Below are 16,930 nucleotides of genomic sequence, written 5' to 3'. Positions count from 1 at the left end.
TGAGGCACACAGATTTGCATTCTCTTAAAAATATCTGGAATAAAACAAAGGAAGAAGGCAAATTCAGTATTTAGGACTTTAAGCCTCATGGGTATTTGGACTGTGTAACACTGATGTTTTGTAAATGCAGGATAAGTGTTTGGAGGAAAAAAAAAATATTTATTGGCCCCAGCAGCTGTTATGTTCCATGGAAATCATTAGTAATGATCCTAACTGATTGGTAACAGATCATTTTCCTTCAGTATTTCACCAGCAAGTCAGCTGGGCTCCCTCTTTACCTCCTTTCAACACGTTTTTCATGTTTTCAAAGGCGGTCTCTTCAGAACATAAATACTCCTCTGTATCATACCCCTGTATGTTAGGAGGACAACATGTTCTCATAAAGTACAAGGTGCCTATTCAAGTAAGATCTCATTTATAAATCCTCTAGAGAATGAATTTCCTCCAGGCAACAGAGGTGTGCAAATGCTATGTATCACCCTAAATCATTCTGGCAAATGAAAAAGAATCCAAAACCACCCTAACATTAAAAGCCAAGACATGAAAACCACCCACATTTCTGAAGTACCATACTGAAACCAATCAGTGACACCGAAACACCCTGCTTACAGCAACAGCCTGGTCACCATCGGCAAGTAGAAGCCAGTGCTTTCAGTTACCTAGAATATTTCAGTGGTAATGCACCTGCTACTATTATTCAATTCAAAACCCCAAACACACATTCTTGCTTAACTAATTAGTAAATATGGGAAAGGAAATGTCTTTAAAGATGTGTTTCCTAGAATATAAACATTCTCTTCCTTTTAAGTGCAATTATACATAACGTATTCTACTAAACGAAAACTATTTCATACTCACTCCCTTATCAAAGCACAAAAGGCTGTCTCTAGAAGAGCTTTGTGTGATTCACATCAAAATAAGAATGAAAGCTAAACAAAATGCTGCCAAAACAAAGGCATCCTTGAATATGCTTACACTGTAGAAGAGGTACCTTAAAAGCTGCCTGAACACATTATTGAAGCAAGCCTTCCATGGGGAAACTTTGCTAGTGGTAATTACATGGCTTAATTTTAAACTTAGATGTTCAAGTATTAACTAGTCCGGTAAGATTTTTGAATTTCCTGAAAAAAAATAGTAAAATAATCCCATGTTATCCTAAAAACATCCATTACGCAAATGTTCTTCAGACTTGCAGTTTTCTCCCCTTTTGAATAGAAAAAAAAAAAAAATCATCAGCAATATTCAAATAATCACTCTTTTTGTTAGTTAGTTTAGATTTTGTTTTGGTTTTAAGTTGCTTAGTGGAAGTCCATGATGTCATCAGCAAACTATAGAGAAATTCACTCACGTTTATAATCATGTAGTGCTCTGTTTAATCTTCCAGAAATACAGGACAATCGTATCTGCTATGAGCTACTTCAAAATGGTTTAATGCAGCCTGTTTGTTTAGGGTTTGGGTAAAACTGGTGAGTTACTGGAGAGATGAGAAAGAAGTATAAAGTGTTTTCATCACTAGCATAGTCCAAGAAATTGCTTGAGCTCAGGACCATAAGAAGATAGTTCTAGTCCAACACAAAACTAACTTTGAAGAGTTAAGTCCTGTCTCTGCATTATTCTGGGGAAGCTTACAAACTGAAATTCAAGCTGCTGATGCTTTGGTGGTATTTGCAAGCTGTGCGTGCATCCGTGGATTTTGAGGAAAGTTACCACAGTCAGTACTTGTCTACAGCAGTGAGCGTTGCTAACATTTTGGGTATGGATGTCACCGTGCCTCCAGCTGCACATCCAGAGATTTCAGTCAAGACAACATTCTTCAGTAACAGATGAGCATGAAGAGAAAAGTCACCTGTATAAAGCTAAGCTACTTCTCAAGAGCTCAGCATTAACAGACTAACATCAGTGTTAAGAGGCACACCCTGAATATGTTATAGAATAAAAACGAGACTGCCATGAACCCTTGCTCCTGAAGTTAGGCAAGGTACAGTCCAGCCACTCACATCGAGCCCCTCAAAGACCTCTGCTCTGGCAGAACCCAAGACTAGCCGTCCCGTTGCCACAAGAACTGTACAAGAGATGATAAAACGCATAGTCTCTCCAACATCCACCAGAAGAGGAGATAAGATGGCTCCTGCAAGGCAGCTCACAAAGCTGTCCTCAAACCAGGCATCTGCATTTCCACTTTGAAAAGAATCTCACATTTTGCATTAAGCTGGTTGAATACTGATTATATTCCTGACTTCAGAGAGAGGAAGGCACCATCCCTCTGAAAATTTCACAACTGCTTCAGGAGGAAGGGGATACCCAAAACATTTATTGACAGCCAAACCCAGTCCGCTTTTCTCGTCTTCTTTGACAGCAACAGATTTGTGTTTGACAGAAACTGAAGGTGGAAAACACTCTTATCAAGCCAATTGAAAAACTAAAGTAATTTTATTTTCCAGAGTCAAGGCAGAGAACAGCAGTGAACTGTCCATTAGCAAAAAGGTCTAGACATTTCTGATAATGAGTATGCTCCGGTCTCAGTGGGAGATAGACAACTACAGTAAGCCAGGCTAGGATCAACTGATATACTAAAGAGTATACTTTAAAAAAATTAAATTCCTGGTGTCACTACTCTCCTCTCAAAAGCTGAATTCATGAGCAGCAAGTAGTGAAAGCTGTTAAGTAGCTAACCAGCTAAAAATGGTTCACCCAGCACTAGCAAAACGAAGCAGGCCGATGGGCTTGTCCCGGACACAAACAAGCCATGTGCTGGGAAGTACAGGGGTATGCAAGTTTCCAGCACTCACTTTCCCACAATACACTGATTATCAAAAAAATGGCATGTAAGCCAGAAAAATAATCTTGACACATAAATTATATGGAAGCTGTGGAAAAAGCCTGGAGCAATGCACAGGGGATGGAAAAATCTGTTTCTACACTAACAGTGGCAGCAAGAGAGTGCTTCTCCCCCCCAACTCTTGAAAACTATGGGATTGTGACTTTTAGTAAAGAGAACTCTCATGCAGTTAACTGACGGGTTAATATTAAATCTGCTCCACCACTATGGTCAATTGCTTTTCCCTGGTTACCTATTTAGCTAATAAAGCAGCATGCAAATTCTGCAGTGTTTCTTTCCTTGCGTTAGACCCAACCCCCAGAAGACATGCAAAGCAACTGAAAATGTAGAAAAAGTAGTAAAGAGGGAAAAAAAAAAAAACCCGAAGTTATGTTTACAAAATTATATTCATTGCTTAGGCTTCTCAAAGCATCAGCAAGTGAAAAGAGCCAGAGACTGCAAAGGGAGGGCTCATGTTTTCAAGGACACACACTGCTTCAGCGTAACAAACATGATCAGCTTTCTCTGGCTATAAAATACAGTTAGAACTGTCTGGGAACCTTATCGACACTGCTGAGAGGACAAGTGTACCTAAACCACTTTATGAAATGGCACATGTACAGACCATTCCAGAGATCAGACGCTAAAAACAAAACAAACCACAGACTCCAAACAAAAAACCATCATCACAGAACACAGAGTCTTGCTGCCTTTGGCTTTGGTCTTTCTTTTTTAGGAACTCATTTTCATCTCAGATGAGCTTGCCGAGGTTTACTTAAACTCTGGGTACAGAGTTTCCTACATTTTTAAGCTTTTGTTGTGTCAGTCCCAGTAAGTACTTTAAGAAGAAAATTCTGCCCAAGGTTGGACTCAAGTGTACCAAAACCTCATTTTCTTTCTGGTTTTATTTTAATGGCAGCTTACCAAGAACAACTGGCAGAACTCTGCCTTGGGAGGAATGAAATTGTGCTATCCATGAACTAACCGAACACTTATCAACCTGCAGCAGCTCCTGCAAAGAGACCACACCTTGAAGCCTCTGGGATGAGAAGAAATCATAAAAATTCATGTATTTTGCCAGGTTAGATTTGAATATTTGCAGAAGGCTTGCAATACCTACTCGTTCAATACCAAAAAGAAAGCAGTGCCTTTTATAAAAGCTTCAAACCAAAAAGTTAAATTACAAAAATTATCAAATATTGCAGTTATTAATTTTAACACAGAAGTTATTATGACTTCCCTGATCTCCTCCTTTCCCATCTTCTCCCAGAAACCCTCATACAACCAACGCTTACTGGAAGAGATGCTCAGCAGCACAAGGGATGTGGTTAGCCATACACAAAGTGTCCGGTCTTTCATTTTGTTGAAATTTCAGTTCATTGCATTAGCTCACACTCAAATCTTTGCTCTGAACTCAGAATGCTCAAGTCCCTGCACTGAACAAGTCAGTGGATTTGTTAGTTCATGGCACATGCAGAACCCAGAGATACCAAAATCAGTCTTTATGAGCCTTTTGCAAAATTGTTATTTGTTGAATTCAACTGACTTAATACTTACCTTTATAAACAAACCAGAACCCACAGATTTAATAAGACCTTGAAATCAGCATTGGACCACTGGAAGTGCAACACAGTAACAATGATAGTAAATTCCAATATTAATTCATACATACTTTAATTGCTATTTTAATGATACAATAAATCTACTGAAGCTTTTAAAGACTTTTTTTTATTATGGTTTTATATATTTATATAAAACCACCAAAGCACTTTCAAGAATCATGCTTTCTTGTGTAATACATAAAACTAGTGTCATACTGTGCTTCTGAAAGACTATCGTGCTGTTTTTCAAGTTATTTTACAGATGGCACATTTAAAAAAAAAAAAACCAAAAACAACGGAAGCATGAATTTCTAGTGACTGCAATGCAACACGGCATCCAAAACAAGATGTTTCATTACAACTAAGTTAAAGTGTGAGTGCATCATGTAATAAACAATAGCAATTTGGTCATTTTAATCTTAATTCTGTTTACAACAAAACTAACATTTGTGTTTCACGACCTAAAATCCCATGATATGAACATAAGTTCTCTGCTGTAAAAATCCCAACAAATCACTGTCCAAAAAGAAAAACATGTCTAAAACAGGAGACCAACTTTAAAGCGACTCACTTTCCTCAAGAATTGCTATATTTAGGACTACTATAACATACAAGACACTAAGGCACAACGGGTGGTACAAACGAATGAATACAGTTGTCCATGAAACTTGTTCTCTTCCACAAATACCAAAATATGTACCGCTCAAGATAAATTTTCTCTTAAAAATGAAATACATCATTTTGTTATGAAAGTCCTATACAAAAATTTAAAATTTACACCATCTGAGCTGCCAAAAAAATAAAAAAGTGTATCAATTTTCCACAAAACTATATTTCTCACCAGCACATCCAGCCACTGGGAAAAAGATAACCCAGTACTCTGGAAAAGAAAAGCATTATTTCCCCCATGTTTAAGACAAAAATATTGTATTCTGTATACAGTAGTGTATTATACTTAAAAAAGCCTAGCACTATTAAAATTACAATATTGATTTGGAAATTATTGGTTCACTGCCTGGATGAAATAAGGCACTTCCTTCCAGTGGGCAGCACTTTTCACATATATGGAGATGATGAATCAGGTTCTGGTTAAAAACAAAAAGGGGCTCAGTGAGGTCCCAGAAGATGACAGGAACATTTCAACAGCAGGGGAAGACACAGGAGGTAAAACCTGGAGATGAAACTCTACACAGAAGTGGTCACTCTGTCAATGGCATTATTGACCTCGTTTTTGTTTGAATCCAGTCCTTTAGCAGCATTCATATCATTCCGTAAATTCTCCACTGTCTTTTTCATGTTCTTTAATTCTCCAGGGTGTGGAGTGGCTCGCCTTAGAAGTGTTCTCTAAAAATAAACAGCGCAATAAGTGGTTTGGCCTTCGTCGCTTTGAAAAACAACATACACTTTCAAGGCTTTAGCATTCACATACTAAATATTAGGTATCAATTTTTTTCTTTGTTTCCCCCTTTTCCTTTTCAAACTATGATGCCCTATGTTGAATGTTATTTTCATAGCTGCTTGTTTATCAAGACAGTGAAAGAGGTTTTAAGAACTGTTAAGGAGCAAATTTTTTCCCCTCTTGACCTACTAATCTGAAAGCCACTCAAGTGAAGTACAATTACAAGTTATGAAGTGAAGATTCTTTCATAAATACAGTAGGGATTTTTGTTTGTTTTCACCCAAAACCCATCCAAGTGATTTAAGATCAGGTTTCAAAAAAAAAAAAAAAACAAACCACTATTCAGCTGGTTTTGAAAGAATCCCACAAGATCTCTTTACAGTGTCAAATACATGTTTGTGTGGAGCTCTGTATGCCTTCCAGCCCCACCACACAGTTTGGTTCTCTTGTCAGTTGAGAACAAATATCTTGAAAGGAAGAAGAGGGAGCATTTCTCTCCTATCTTAGACACAAGAACATCTAACGTCATTGTGCTGAAACCTTTACAAAGAAAACAAAATTTATGAAAACCCCAGTTAGCATCCAGATTAGAGACCAACAGAACACCAAGAATAATTGCACAAATATGTATTGGTATAATACATACATACATGCAATTACTTTTCAGTGGTATACATGTAAACTGCACAGATTACAGCAGAACTGATGACCCACGAACAGGTGAATTGGTCACGACTGCTTTGGAAATCCACCCTTCCTCCTCCTCACTATGATCATAAACTTCTTTTACCCCTAAAGAGGTTCTTGCCCCAAGTCAGGCTGTAATACTACGACTGAAAGCAATTATCATTAACACCTGAGCCCTCATCATTGTGTGGACATTCCTGGGTTGGCACAGTTGTTAAGAAGCAGCATTCTGAACTCCCTTATCAGTCAGTCTATGAATCACACTTGTCAGAGACATTTAGTGTCTGCTGCTTTGGATTAAGCAACCCCCTTACTTGAAAATTTAAACATTCATTTCCCTGCTAACTAAGAATTTTTATAGTCACTTTTAAGTAAGACCATGTTTCTAGTGTGCTACAATCCAGACAGTTCCCTTAAGTATCCCAGGCTAAGTTCTAGTGAGGACCACCAAGCAAATTTTTAGAGCATCAGAGAAGCACACTGAAAATCTGATTGAAGCAGCCTTAATCTTTACAAAGAGTTTTAATTGCTAATGAAAGTTAGTAAAGCTAAAGATCACATTGCATTTTGATCTTCAGGACATGCAGAGCCCAAATTAATGGAGAGGTCTTATAAGTACAGTGACAGATATTCCCACATCCTTTGTTTAAGTGAGAAACTAATGAGCAATGTTCTTGCTGTTTATGGACACTATGGTTATGTCAATGCAAATGGTGGAGGGGGAAAAAAAAACAAGAAGAAATTAAGAGAGAGAGAAAGAACGAGATTGGCAATACAAAACAGAGACAAACAATGGCAAACTTAATGAAGACACATGCCAGCGTGCTGGAATCCTAAATTAGATCCTATATACTTTCAGGCAGTAAAGCTTCACAGATGCAGAGAAAGATCCTATCTTGTTTCTGGAAAGAAAACATCCTGAGCAGACACAGGAAAACAAAGCAAAACAAAGACTGTCCTGCATCAAAACATAAAGTTATATTCAAAGCAGAAAAAAAAAGGAAAAAAAAAAAAGGCATTTGGAGTCAATATGAGAAGTTTTGGCAGTCAACATGAACAGTTTCTGGTACAAACATACGCAAAAAGCATGCAGTCACAGATGAAATATTTACAGCAAGAGCTCAGATACTTTTTACACTTTCGCACTGAAGTCACAGCGCCTGCAGGTATCCAAAGACTTGGAAAACATACCATTTCATTATCCTCTTCATCTTTTTCATCTTCTAAGAAGCGAATTGCACTGACTCTATTCACTGCCCGCTCATTCCATGTTTCATCTGACATTTCATTTACCAAACTCTCCAGAGCACCACATCGTGGTAGGTTATCTGTTAGAACAGCAAAACGTAACTAAAGATTCACAGCAAGTCTAAAACATAAACATGCTATATTGTTAACAACTGCAATATCCAACCAATCACTCATCCAAGATTTACAATTGGCTATTGATATATTTTTGATAGAAAACAGAACTTGCATTAATTTTCTGTTATCAAGTATGCACAATAAATAGTTTCTGTATAAATGAGAGATTTCTCTACTTGGACTGTTTCAGGTTTGTGGCAGTTTTGGAGTACTGATTATATAATTTAACATACTTGCTTTTCTTCTGGATCATGGTTACCATCTGACATTAGCCAGTTCCCTAAATGGCACTCTGTAACACCGGGTCATTGCTTCTACAGACCTCATCCTTTTAGTATTGCTAGGCATACACATCCAACAATCTTAATTCCAGGCCTTCTACCCTGAAGCCGTGAGATTCATTTGGAGAGGAGGAAATCTAATTTCTAGTAGTGAGGCCTTTAGAGAAAGTCAGTCTACCACAGTTACTCTTCTTGAGCTAGCTTAATCTTCTCTAAATGTAAAGGGGTTAATTATTTTAACTCTTGATGCTATTTGGATTCTTAAAATCCAGAAACTGACACAGAGCAGAGCCATTTTTACACTTCTACTGCTTAATGGTTCCTACTTGCTCCAGCTGCATAGTATTTAAAGAGTGGAATTAATCTAGCTAAGTCTGGGTATCTACAATACAGATAACTACAGCCGAGCCTTTCTCCTCAGGCCCCCTTTATACTCAGTGGAAAAGAATCCACATGGTTTCTTTTCAAAGTCTGTTCCTGGATGGGATAAATTACTCTCCAATGATTACAGAAAAACTGTAAATATTAGCTCAGAGGAATCCCTTTGATTGTTCACACATTGCTATATAAGCTTGAGGACAAAAAACATCCAGAAGTTACTGGAACAGCAAGCCAGCCAACAGTGAAAAAGAGTTTATGGTTCCACCTGACCCAGAGGCAACTTTCATCACAAAAGGTAAAAGCAACTTATAATGCAATTCTACACTTGTTGAAGGATATAATAAAGTTACTGTATAGCATCCTTGCTTAAAAGAAAATCAGTTTGCTAAAAAGTAAAATGTCTACCGCTTATTACTAGCTATGCAATTATTTTTCTGGTAAGGAAATTGTAGTTGGAAAGCCACAAATTTTCATGACATCTATATCATTTAAGATGTATAAACAATGTACACAAATATGGACACCACTACTTGGCCCGCTGGCAAGCCTCAGAATAATGACATGACTAAGTCTTCTTCCAGGTCTGTATTGTATTCATCGTAGCTAGTGTCATCAAATTTTCAGTAACACCCACAGCCACATTTACCAAGTCTTCCAAAAACTAGTATGATTACAAAAAAAAAAAAACAACAACAACAAAAAAAGTTTAAAAGTGAAAATTCAACCCGAACTTTGCTACTTCGCTCATTAGAGATGACACATGTTTTACAAAGCTTTATGGAACAGATAACACAGTAAACAAAGAAGTACTTCTACACATACTGAAAAACTGCCTCTAGGCACTTACCTTGGCAACCAGGCTCAGAAGGCATTTGAGGAAGTAATACACATGTTAAAATCTTTTCTCCTGTTTCAGGATCTGTGTCAGTCTGAAACGTCAGCAAAGGTTGGGACTGGTTATCAGACAACCACAAAGCCTTCAGCTTTAATGTAGTCAGTGAGATGGGAAGATACGTCAGCCTAGTTCAAAAAACGTAAGTAAAAAAGTCAGGGCAATCTCTAGGAGATTTAATATATGGTCATGAAGTCAACTCATTCCCTGAGTTGGAGTAAACAGGATTGAGATTCTCTGTAGCTGTGAATAACAGGTAACAATGCTGAACATTTTCTACCGCAGTAAAATGCCCTGGAAGGCAGACAGCTGCCTCTGCTCTGGAGCTTTACATATACACAACTGCCAGAACAGAAATATGTAAGCGCCTATGAGACAATTACATTGCATAGATGAGATGCCATTTGTTTTTCCTCTTTTTTTTTCTTTTTTTTTTCTTTTTTTTTTTTTTTTTTTTTCTTTTTTTTTTTTTTTTTTTTTCTTTTTTTTTTTTTTTTTCCCCATTTTACTTCCTACTAAACAACTGAACTAATTTGCTGGTTTATGCTTCAATCCACTCCTTTTTGCATTTTGGTGTCTGAAACATATCAACTAAGATTCATGAGAAGCCACAAGGTCAAAGTGGCATTATTTGTTACTTGCACTGCACCTCTAAGATAAGACACTCAAGATTAGTGTTACTTGACATATAAGGCTGGTAGTTTCAGCTGAAGCTCTACCAAATTGCCTAGATTCCCAATTTTAATTCAGAAATATACAAATCCAGAGGGTTGTTTTTTTTTTTTTTTTTAATCCTATCTTTTCCTCAGGGTCAAAGCAATCCAGAAAACATATTCATGGCAACAGACAATTTGTGCTACATTGGGCCAAGGGGGAAGACTACTTTGACCATTTCAACAGTAATGCTAACACAAAAGTCATAGCTGGTTTTTCATTACTTATTCTTAGACATAGTATCTTTAGTTGTTAGAAAGAATTAAGTGAATCCAGCCAAAGAATATAACAACAGAAAAATTCTCATACCTGTTTCCAGCAACATCCAGGACATGAAGTTCAGTGGCTTGTGAAATTTCAGAGGGAATTCGAGATAATCTGTTGTCACGCACAGAAAAGACATTAAGACTGCAGCATCCCCCGATCTATATTAGAGGGGAAAAAAAACCAAAAGCCTGGTTTTGTTGCAGTACGATAGTATAAACAAAGGCATGCAGTACGGGTCACGTATTATGTCATAGCGCATTCAAGTTACAATGCCTGCCAGAGGCTTCACCCAGAGGTACAGACTGCAAACAAGTGTTTGCTTAAAAGAAGCCTGACCTCAAGCAGTTTCTTGAACAGCTGTATCTGCAAATAATGTAGATCTTTACAAATAGGTCGGGTTCTACCTACCTTTTAGAGCCTTCCAGGCCAGGAAGAGATAGTAAACACACAGATGTCACTTTGTGGACAACCCTCACAAAAAATACTGGCTTTAACTTTCAACTTTTTCCAGCTCTGTGTTTTACACATTGATTCTTTCTTTCCTCTCGGCAACTTTAGATACAAGCAAGTGCAATGAGGCTTTAGGCAAGGCAAAATGCTAAATAAGCCAAAATCGACTCCCAACATTTATTGAGTTTGCAAAGAGTAGTGAAGAGTTCACAAAAATTAGAAGACTTTATGAATAACATCTCTGATGCCCTGTTTTATTAGAAGCATCCAATTTCAAAATGATACCCATATGCACTGGCCAATTTAATGTAATATCCTCTGCCTCTACCATTTTATCGAAACATAACTGTCTTCATTCCCAAGCTAATTTTTTGGTGCAAAAGATATGATTTTTCAGTTTTACCCTTAAAATATCTATATATTGCATCAAACGTACATGTTCTCAGAAAAATAAACCCTCTGCATTTGATTAAAAAAAAAACCCAAACACCACAACATTCCACCTTTTTGTTCCAGATGGCACTTACTACTCCTATAAACACCAAGAATATTAGTTTTAGCAACCTGAAAGCTGTGTCAAGTAACTCTTTGTTCCTATTCACAAAGGAAACTTACCTTTATTTGCTTATCATACTGAGCTTCAAAAAGCACTGCTGTTTGTTTGCCAGTTTCAAAACTCACCATGAGAAGGGGGGGAAAAAATGTTTCTTCTCTTACTCCAAGTATTACAAGCAAGTATTACTCCAAGTTAAGTGGACTTAGAACCTAACTATAGACAGCAAACCTACTGAAAGAACTTAGTTCAAAAATTAGAGGACTTCCATAGTCACACACGTGTAAGAAGGTTCTTCTGTCACAACATAGCCAACATGTCACTACACCTTGGTCAGGAGTCCCCAGATCTGAGCTGAAATTACTGATGTGTTCCAGTTAACTGTCAGTTCCGTCTTTGCAAAATCCATGATTCAGTCCAAACCCATGTTTGAGGTCACAGACAAATACCGCAAAAGCTTTTCCACTAGTCAAAGTAAAAATTGTGTCAACTTAACCTACGCTATTTACCAAGGAAAAAGCCATTTTTAAAAGGGTGCAACTGTGACTTAGAAAGTAAAACAAAGAAATGGAGCATTTATACCCCACTCACCTTCCTTTGTATCACAAATACATTTTAATGGAAGTAAGCAGAGATCAGCTGCTCAAGGCTTCTGACTCACAAGCTATTTACAGCGCAAAGTTACAGCACAAGCCTCTCTGGACAAAGCAAAGTCTGGGATGGTTTCCCTCAAATCACTGCACTCCAAGATGCAGCTATTTCACAAGAATATCAGCTTTCCTGGCCCTGCATGTGCACTCGAAGCAGCAACCTTGTTAGCCATTTTAGCTCGTGAATCAGAACCCTTAGAAACCAGCGCTCAAATCACGAGCAAACGTTTCTTAGTGCAGTAATTCTGCTATTCGTGTTAAAGCATGTATAGGTTCTTAAATATGTGCCTTGACACATTCACAGAATACAGTGCCATATAGAAAAAAACCATATATATACACACACTAAGTGTCTAAGAGGTGTATCTAACATGAGGAGCTGTGAAAAGCAAGAGATACAATTAGTGAATGCTGATGAGCTGGCAAGTGATGCCCTAACTGTACACAAAGTGCTCACTTTTCCATGAATGAAGTTTGCGTTATTCAGTCTTGGAGCATGGAGATCCAAACAGTTTAGCCAAACCAAGTAAAGCCATGCAGCCCTGATGAGACCCAAACTTCTGTACTTTTGACAATGGGAAAATGCAGCAGCGGAACCAGCCGGCCTGAGTCATCATGCATTTGAAGCAGTTTAATGAAAGGTAACAGTGGAACCGTGGACTGAATAATACTTACAGGGTTATCAATTTACCTGACCCATAATTTTCCAAGCGGCTAACAATTAAGAAAATACAAGAGATGTTCAATTTATTTTTCTTTATCCATACTGGACAAGAACATGCCAACAAATGGAGACAGAACATACATTCTTCTACTGCCAAAAGAGGGTTAGAACTCCTAAGATATTTTAACTTTGCTCTATCAGTCAATAGGCAATTGTTCAAAGGTAACTGTTTTTAGGAAATGCAGGCAGCATCTAACAAGCAGCATCAGGTGAGATATCACAGAGAAAAAAAGACAAACTGACGGTTAAAAAAAACCAACACTAAAATCTTTGTAAGTTCAAAAAAAGATCACACCCATCCAGCAGTACAGAAAGACATCAGGTCCAACGTTTAAAAACCTAAACACGAAGTGGTACCACTGAGGCAAAGTGCACACACTAAATGGCATGCCAAAAAGAAAACATCATTGTGGCCACCATGAAGTAATACGGTATCGGAATGTCGCTGGTTTGGCTGAGAGTCATTAACTGACAAAGAGCCATGCTTTCCAAGGGCTTGATCGCATGCTTACAACAGACTTTGCCAAACCACCGCATGGGCACCAAGTACACAGTTGAGACCACAAGCCCATTTAACAGTTAAGCACACAGTTCATTTGGAGCACAGACTTCAATTAATGGGGACAAGCATGTGCTTAGTTCTAGGCACATGAGTAACTGTTCCAAAGACTGGAGGCTTAAAGAAGTCCTCACGTTTTTCTGTAGTGAGCTAGGCATCAGGAAAAGGTCTCAAATGAGTTGTGCATGTCTGTCATACTCCTGAGAATTATTTCATTCTAGCAACTTTAATTTAAAGGTTATTCACTTGTCTCATCCCACCATCTCCAAAGAACAGTCAGCTCAGATAAAAAACAAAAACAAAACCACAAAACCAAAATCCATGTATTAGTCAGGCAGAAAATGATCATTACTATGAAGCGCTAATTTTGAGATCACTGATTTTACAGTACTGTAAAGTCTGAACAAAACTGATTATTTGCATTCAGTGGACTTGCTTCAGAGGACAAGTATCACTAGGACCACTCTCGGTTCCACACTAGACTCTACCCTTATGAAGGATTTTTTTAATCTTTTCTTCTTTCTCAGTCTGAGGCTCATCTTTCCAACAGCTTCCCTGTTCTGTAAAAGCAGTAAGGCCTGGGCACACATAAAGAGGATGCCAGCTTGGCTGCTAAAACTGCCCTCTACATTGGGGGTTGGACTAGATGACCTCTAGGGGTCCCTTCCAACCCAAAACATTCTATGATTCCGATCATAACCAGCATTCACCACTTCAGTCTCCTACTTTTTTGACATCCACATCCACACTGCCAGTCCATCTCAAACACTCCTCCAGAACTCTAAGTCTTACCACATCACTACTCTGCTGATGTTTCTGATGACTCTACCACTGCAGACAGATTGTTGTTTTGACACCTGCATCAGCTGTGTATTTTCGATCACCCGACTTTTACTGTGCTTCTCTGTTACAAAAACCTGGTGGTGGTTGCTATTTGATTTTTCTTGCTGTTGACACCTTTGCAGCTTCCTGGAGGTAAACCCAAGAAGAGTGTACAGACTCATCCCTCTCCTCCCATTTAGATCCCTCCCAGAAACTCCCATTTGCTTCCTCTCTTGAGTCCAGCTGTTAGTTACAGTCATTCATCACCACAGACCAAATTTTACTGATTACCATGGCACATCCTCACATTGTTGGTGCTTTAAAGCGAAAACACAAGTTAAAGGTGGGAAACTTAGAAGACCTTCAAGTTATGTTAGCTGTATAACAATTTTTGATCTCAGCATCTGTTAACTGCTCAAAAGCTACAAATCAATTCTGCTGTCCTTTACCAGTTAGCACCTTTCACGCAGGTATAAGCAATTGTATTTGGTTTGCATGGCCAGGTTTTGGTAGCGGGGGGGCTACAGGGGTGGCTTCTGTGAGAAGCCGCCAGAAGCCTTCCTGGTGTCCGATAGAGTCAATGCCAGCCAGCTCCAAGACAGACCTGCTGCTGGTGGGACTGCACCCTGTGGAAGGACCCCATGCTGGAGCAGGTCATGAAGACCTGCAGCCTGTGGGAAGGACTCATGTTGGAGAAGTTCATGGAGGACTGTCTGTCATGGGAGGGACCCCGGGCTGGAGGAGAGGCAGAGTGTGAGGAGTCCTCCCCTGAGGAGGAAGGACTGGCAAAGACAACCTGTGATGAACTGACCCCAACCCCCATTCCCCATCCCCCTGCACCACTCGGGGGGAGTAGGTAGAGAAACTGGGAGTGAAGTTGAGTCTAGGAAGAAGGGATGGGTGGGGAAAAGGTATTTTAAGATTTATTTCTCATTATCCTACTCTGATTTTGACTGGTAATAAAATTAAACTAATTTCCCCAAGTCGAATTTGTTTTGCCCGTGACGGTAACTGGCAAATGATCTCTCCCTGCCCTCATCTTGACCCAAGGAGCCTTTCGTTGTGTTTTCTCTCCCCTGTCCAGCTGAGAAAGGCAGTGACAGAGAAGCTTTGGTGGGACCTGGCATTCAGGCAGGGTCAACCCACCACAGCAATGCAAAAAAAAATATGACGTTATGAGAAATACCACAATTATTCTTTATCATGTGGCTAGGTAAAGTCCAGAGACATTGCTTTTACTCAACTCTCAATACAGCTATCAGCATCAAGAACTCTCACTAGGCTTACGCAACTTGGATAAATATATTGGGAATTTAAACATAGTTCCTATTTTGTTGCAAAATCTTTTCCAGGGTGTCATAACCAAAATTTTGTTTGGATTCAAAGTAAATAAAGTCAGAATTTTCCTTGTCCCCAGATAAAATAGATTAGTTCTTTAATTGCAAGCATAGAATACATTTAGAGGTAAAAGAAATTGCCCAATTCACTATTATTATCTATTATTCAATTACTAACAACTTTAAATAAGCTAAGAAAAAAAATCTTCTGCAAACTCACTTAAACACCCCCTGCACCACCGGTGAGTAGTATGGGAGGAGCACAGCAGTATTGCCTCTCTGCCCTCTGACTCAAGACAAGTTTTCCTGCATTTTTCCTTAGTGCTTTTTTTCCCCCCTGAGACACACAAACACATACTTTTACACAAATGAGGGTAGGGACAGGACATCGGAAGTTAAAAGCAGAAACAGCAAAGCAGACCCAACTTGTTTAAAAAAAAAAAAAAAAAAAAAAAAAAAGAAAAATGTAAAAAGCATAGTTATTGCCAAAAAAAACCCTGCAGTTTTACCTACTGTAGTATTAATTCTTAGCCACAATGTACCTCAGAGCCAGGAAGGACACATTACCAGATCTGTACAGGTTGTAGAGACTCATTAACAAAAGCACATCGACTGGAAAACATTCCAAGGAGGTTATTTATGCAAGTGCCAAAATCAACACACTAGTTTCACCAGCGTTCCGGTGCCAGGGTGAGATTTCAATACCAAAGAGTCACCAGGCAGGTCTTTCAAGTTTAAGGGGAAAAACATTTGTAACTGTGAACAGGTTTAGACATTCTCAGTTCTCGCCGAAGTTTGTTTCACCACTCAATTCAGTGAGAGAGAGATGAGATACAGAAGATGAAATCTGTCAGTGACTCAAGTCTTGGTCAGACATTCAGCTGGTCCATGTTTTACTTTATACATCAGCACCAGATACAGAAGAACCTTTGAACCAGGAAACTTTGAAGGATTATTTGCATACAAGCTCCTCAATAATCCCAAGTCAAGAAATCTTACACCAAAAGGTAGAGACTGGTTTCACAAGTGTGCATCGAAACAATCTGGCAATGTAATTGTTTGACAGGTTGACCCAAAATCCAATCCTAGTAAACTGCTAACCAAAAAAAAAAAAAAGCAAAAAAAAAAACACCCCACCACCACCAAAACACAAAACCAACAACCTCAAACAAACCCCAAAACCACCAAAAAAAGCCCCACACCACCACAAAAAGGCTAGAAGTCATCTCACCAGGTTATATTAGAGCAGGTACATAATTTCTGCCATCATAAAAAAATCATAGGTCTATAAAAGCTCTCTTCACTACAACAATGATTCTGGAGGGAAGGACAGAGACACCAGCAAGTAGGTATTTGGTACATGCATTCTTCTCCCTAGTAGAGTCCCATCTTCTCTGTACGCACGTTATCAGGCTGTGTCTTTGTCCCTC

At 38.7% G+C, this 16,930-nt stretch overlaps 1 protein-coding gene across 1 annotated transcript in view; it reads right to left on the bottom strand.

The window, feature by feature from the left end:
* Positions 1 to 5,430: 5,430 nt before the first annotated feature.
* LRRC1 (leucine rich repeat containing 1) overlaps positions 5,431 to 16,930 on the bottom strand; it is a 73,717-nt gene continuing 62,217 nt past the window's right edge. Inside the window, exons 11-14 of the mRNA XM_009638789.2 lie at positions 10,448 to 10,563; positions 9,380 to 9,552; positions 7,697 to 7,833; positions 5,431 to 5,763 (exon numbers count right to left, since the gene is read on the bottom strand). Of these exons, the coding sequence (XP_009637084.1) occupies positions 5,605 to 5,763; positions 7,697 to 7,833; positions 9,380 to 9,552; positions 10,448 to 10,563 (585 nt within the window). The 3' untranslated portion in view covers positions 5,431 to 5,604. The remainder of the gene's footprint in view (positions 5,764 to 7,696; positions 7,834 to 9,379; positions 9,553 to 10,447; positions 10,564 to 16,930) is intronic.

Source organism: Egretta garzetta, unplaced genomic scaffold, assembly GCF_000687185.1.
Source record: "Egretta garzetta isolate BGI_Z169 unplaced genomic scaffold, ASM68718v1 scaffold415, whole genome shotgun sequence".
Taxonomy (NCBI): Eukaryota; Metazoa; Chordata; class Aves; order Pelecaniformes; family Ardeidae; genus Egretta; species Egretta garzetta.
Note: the sequence above shows the minus strand (reverse complement) of the source record. Positions and strands in the feature narration are given on the sequence as shown.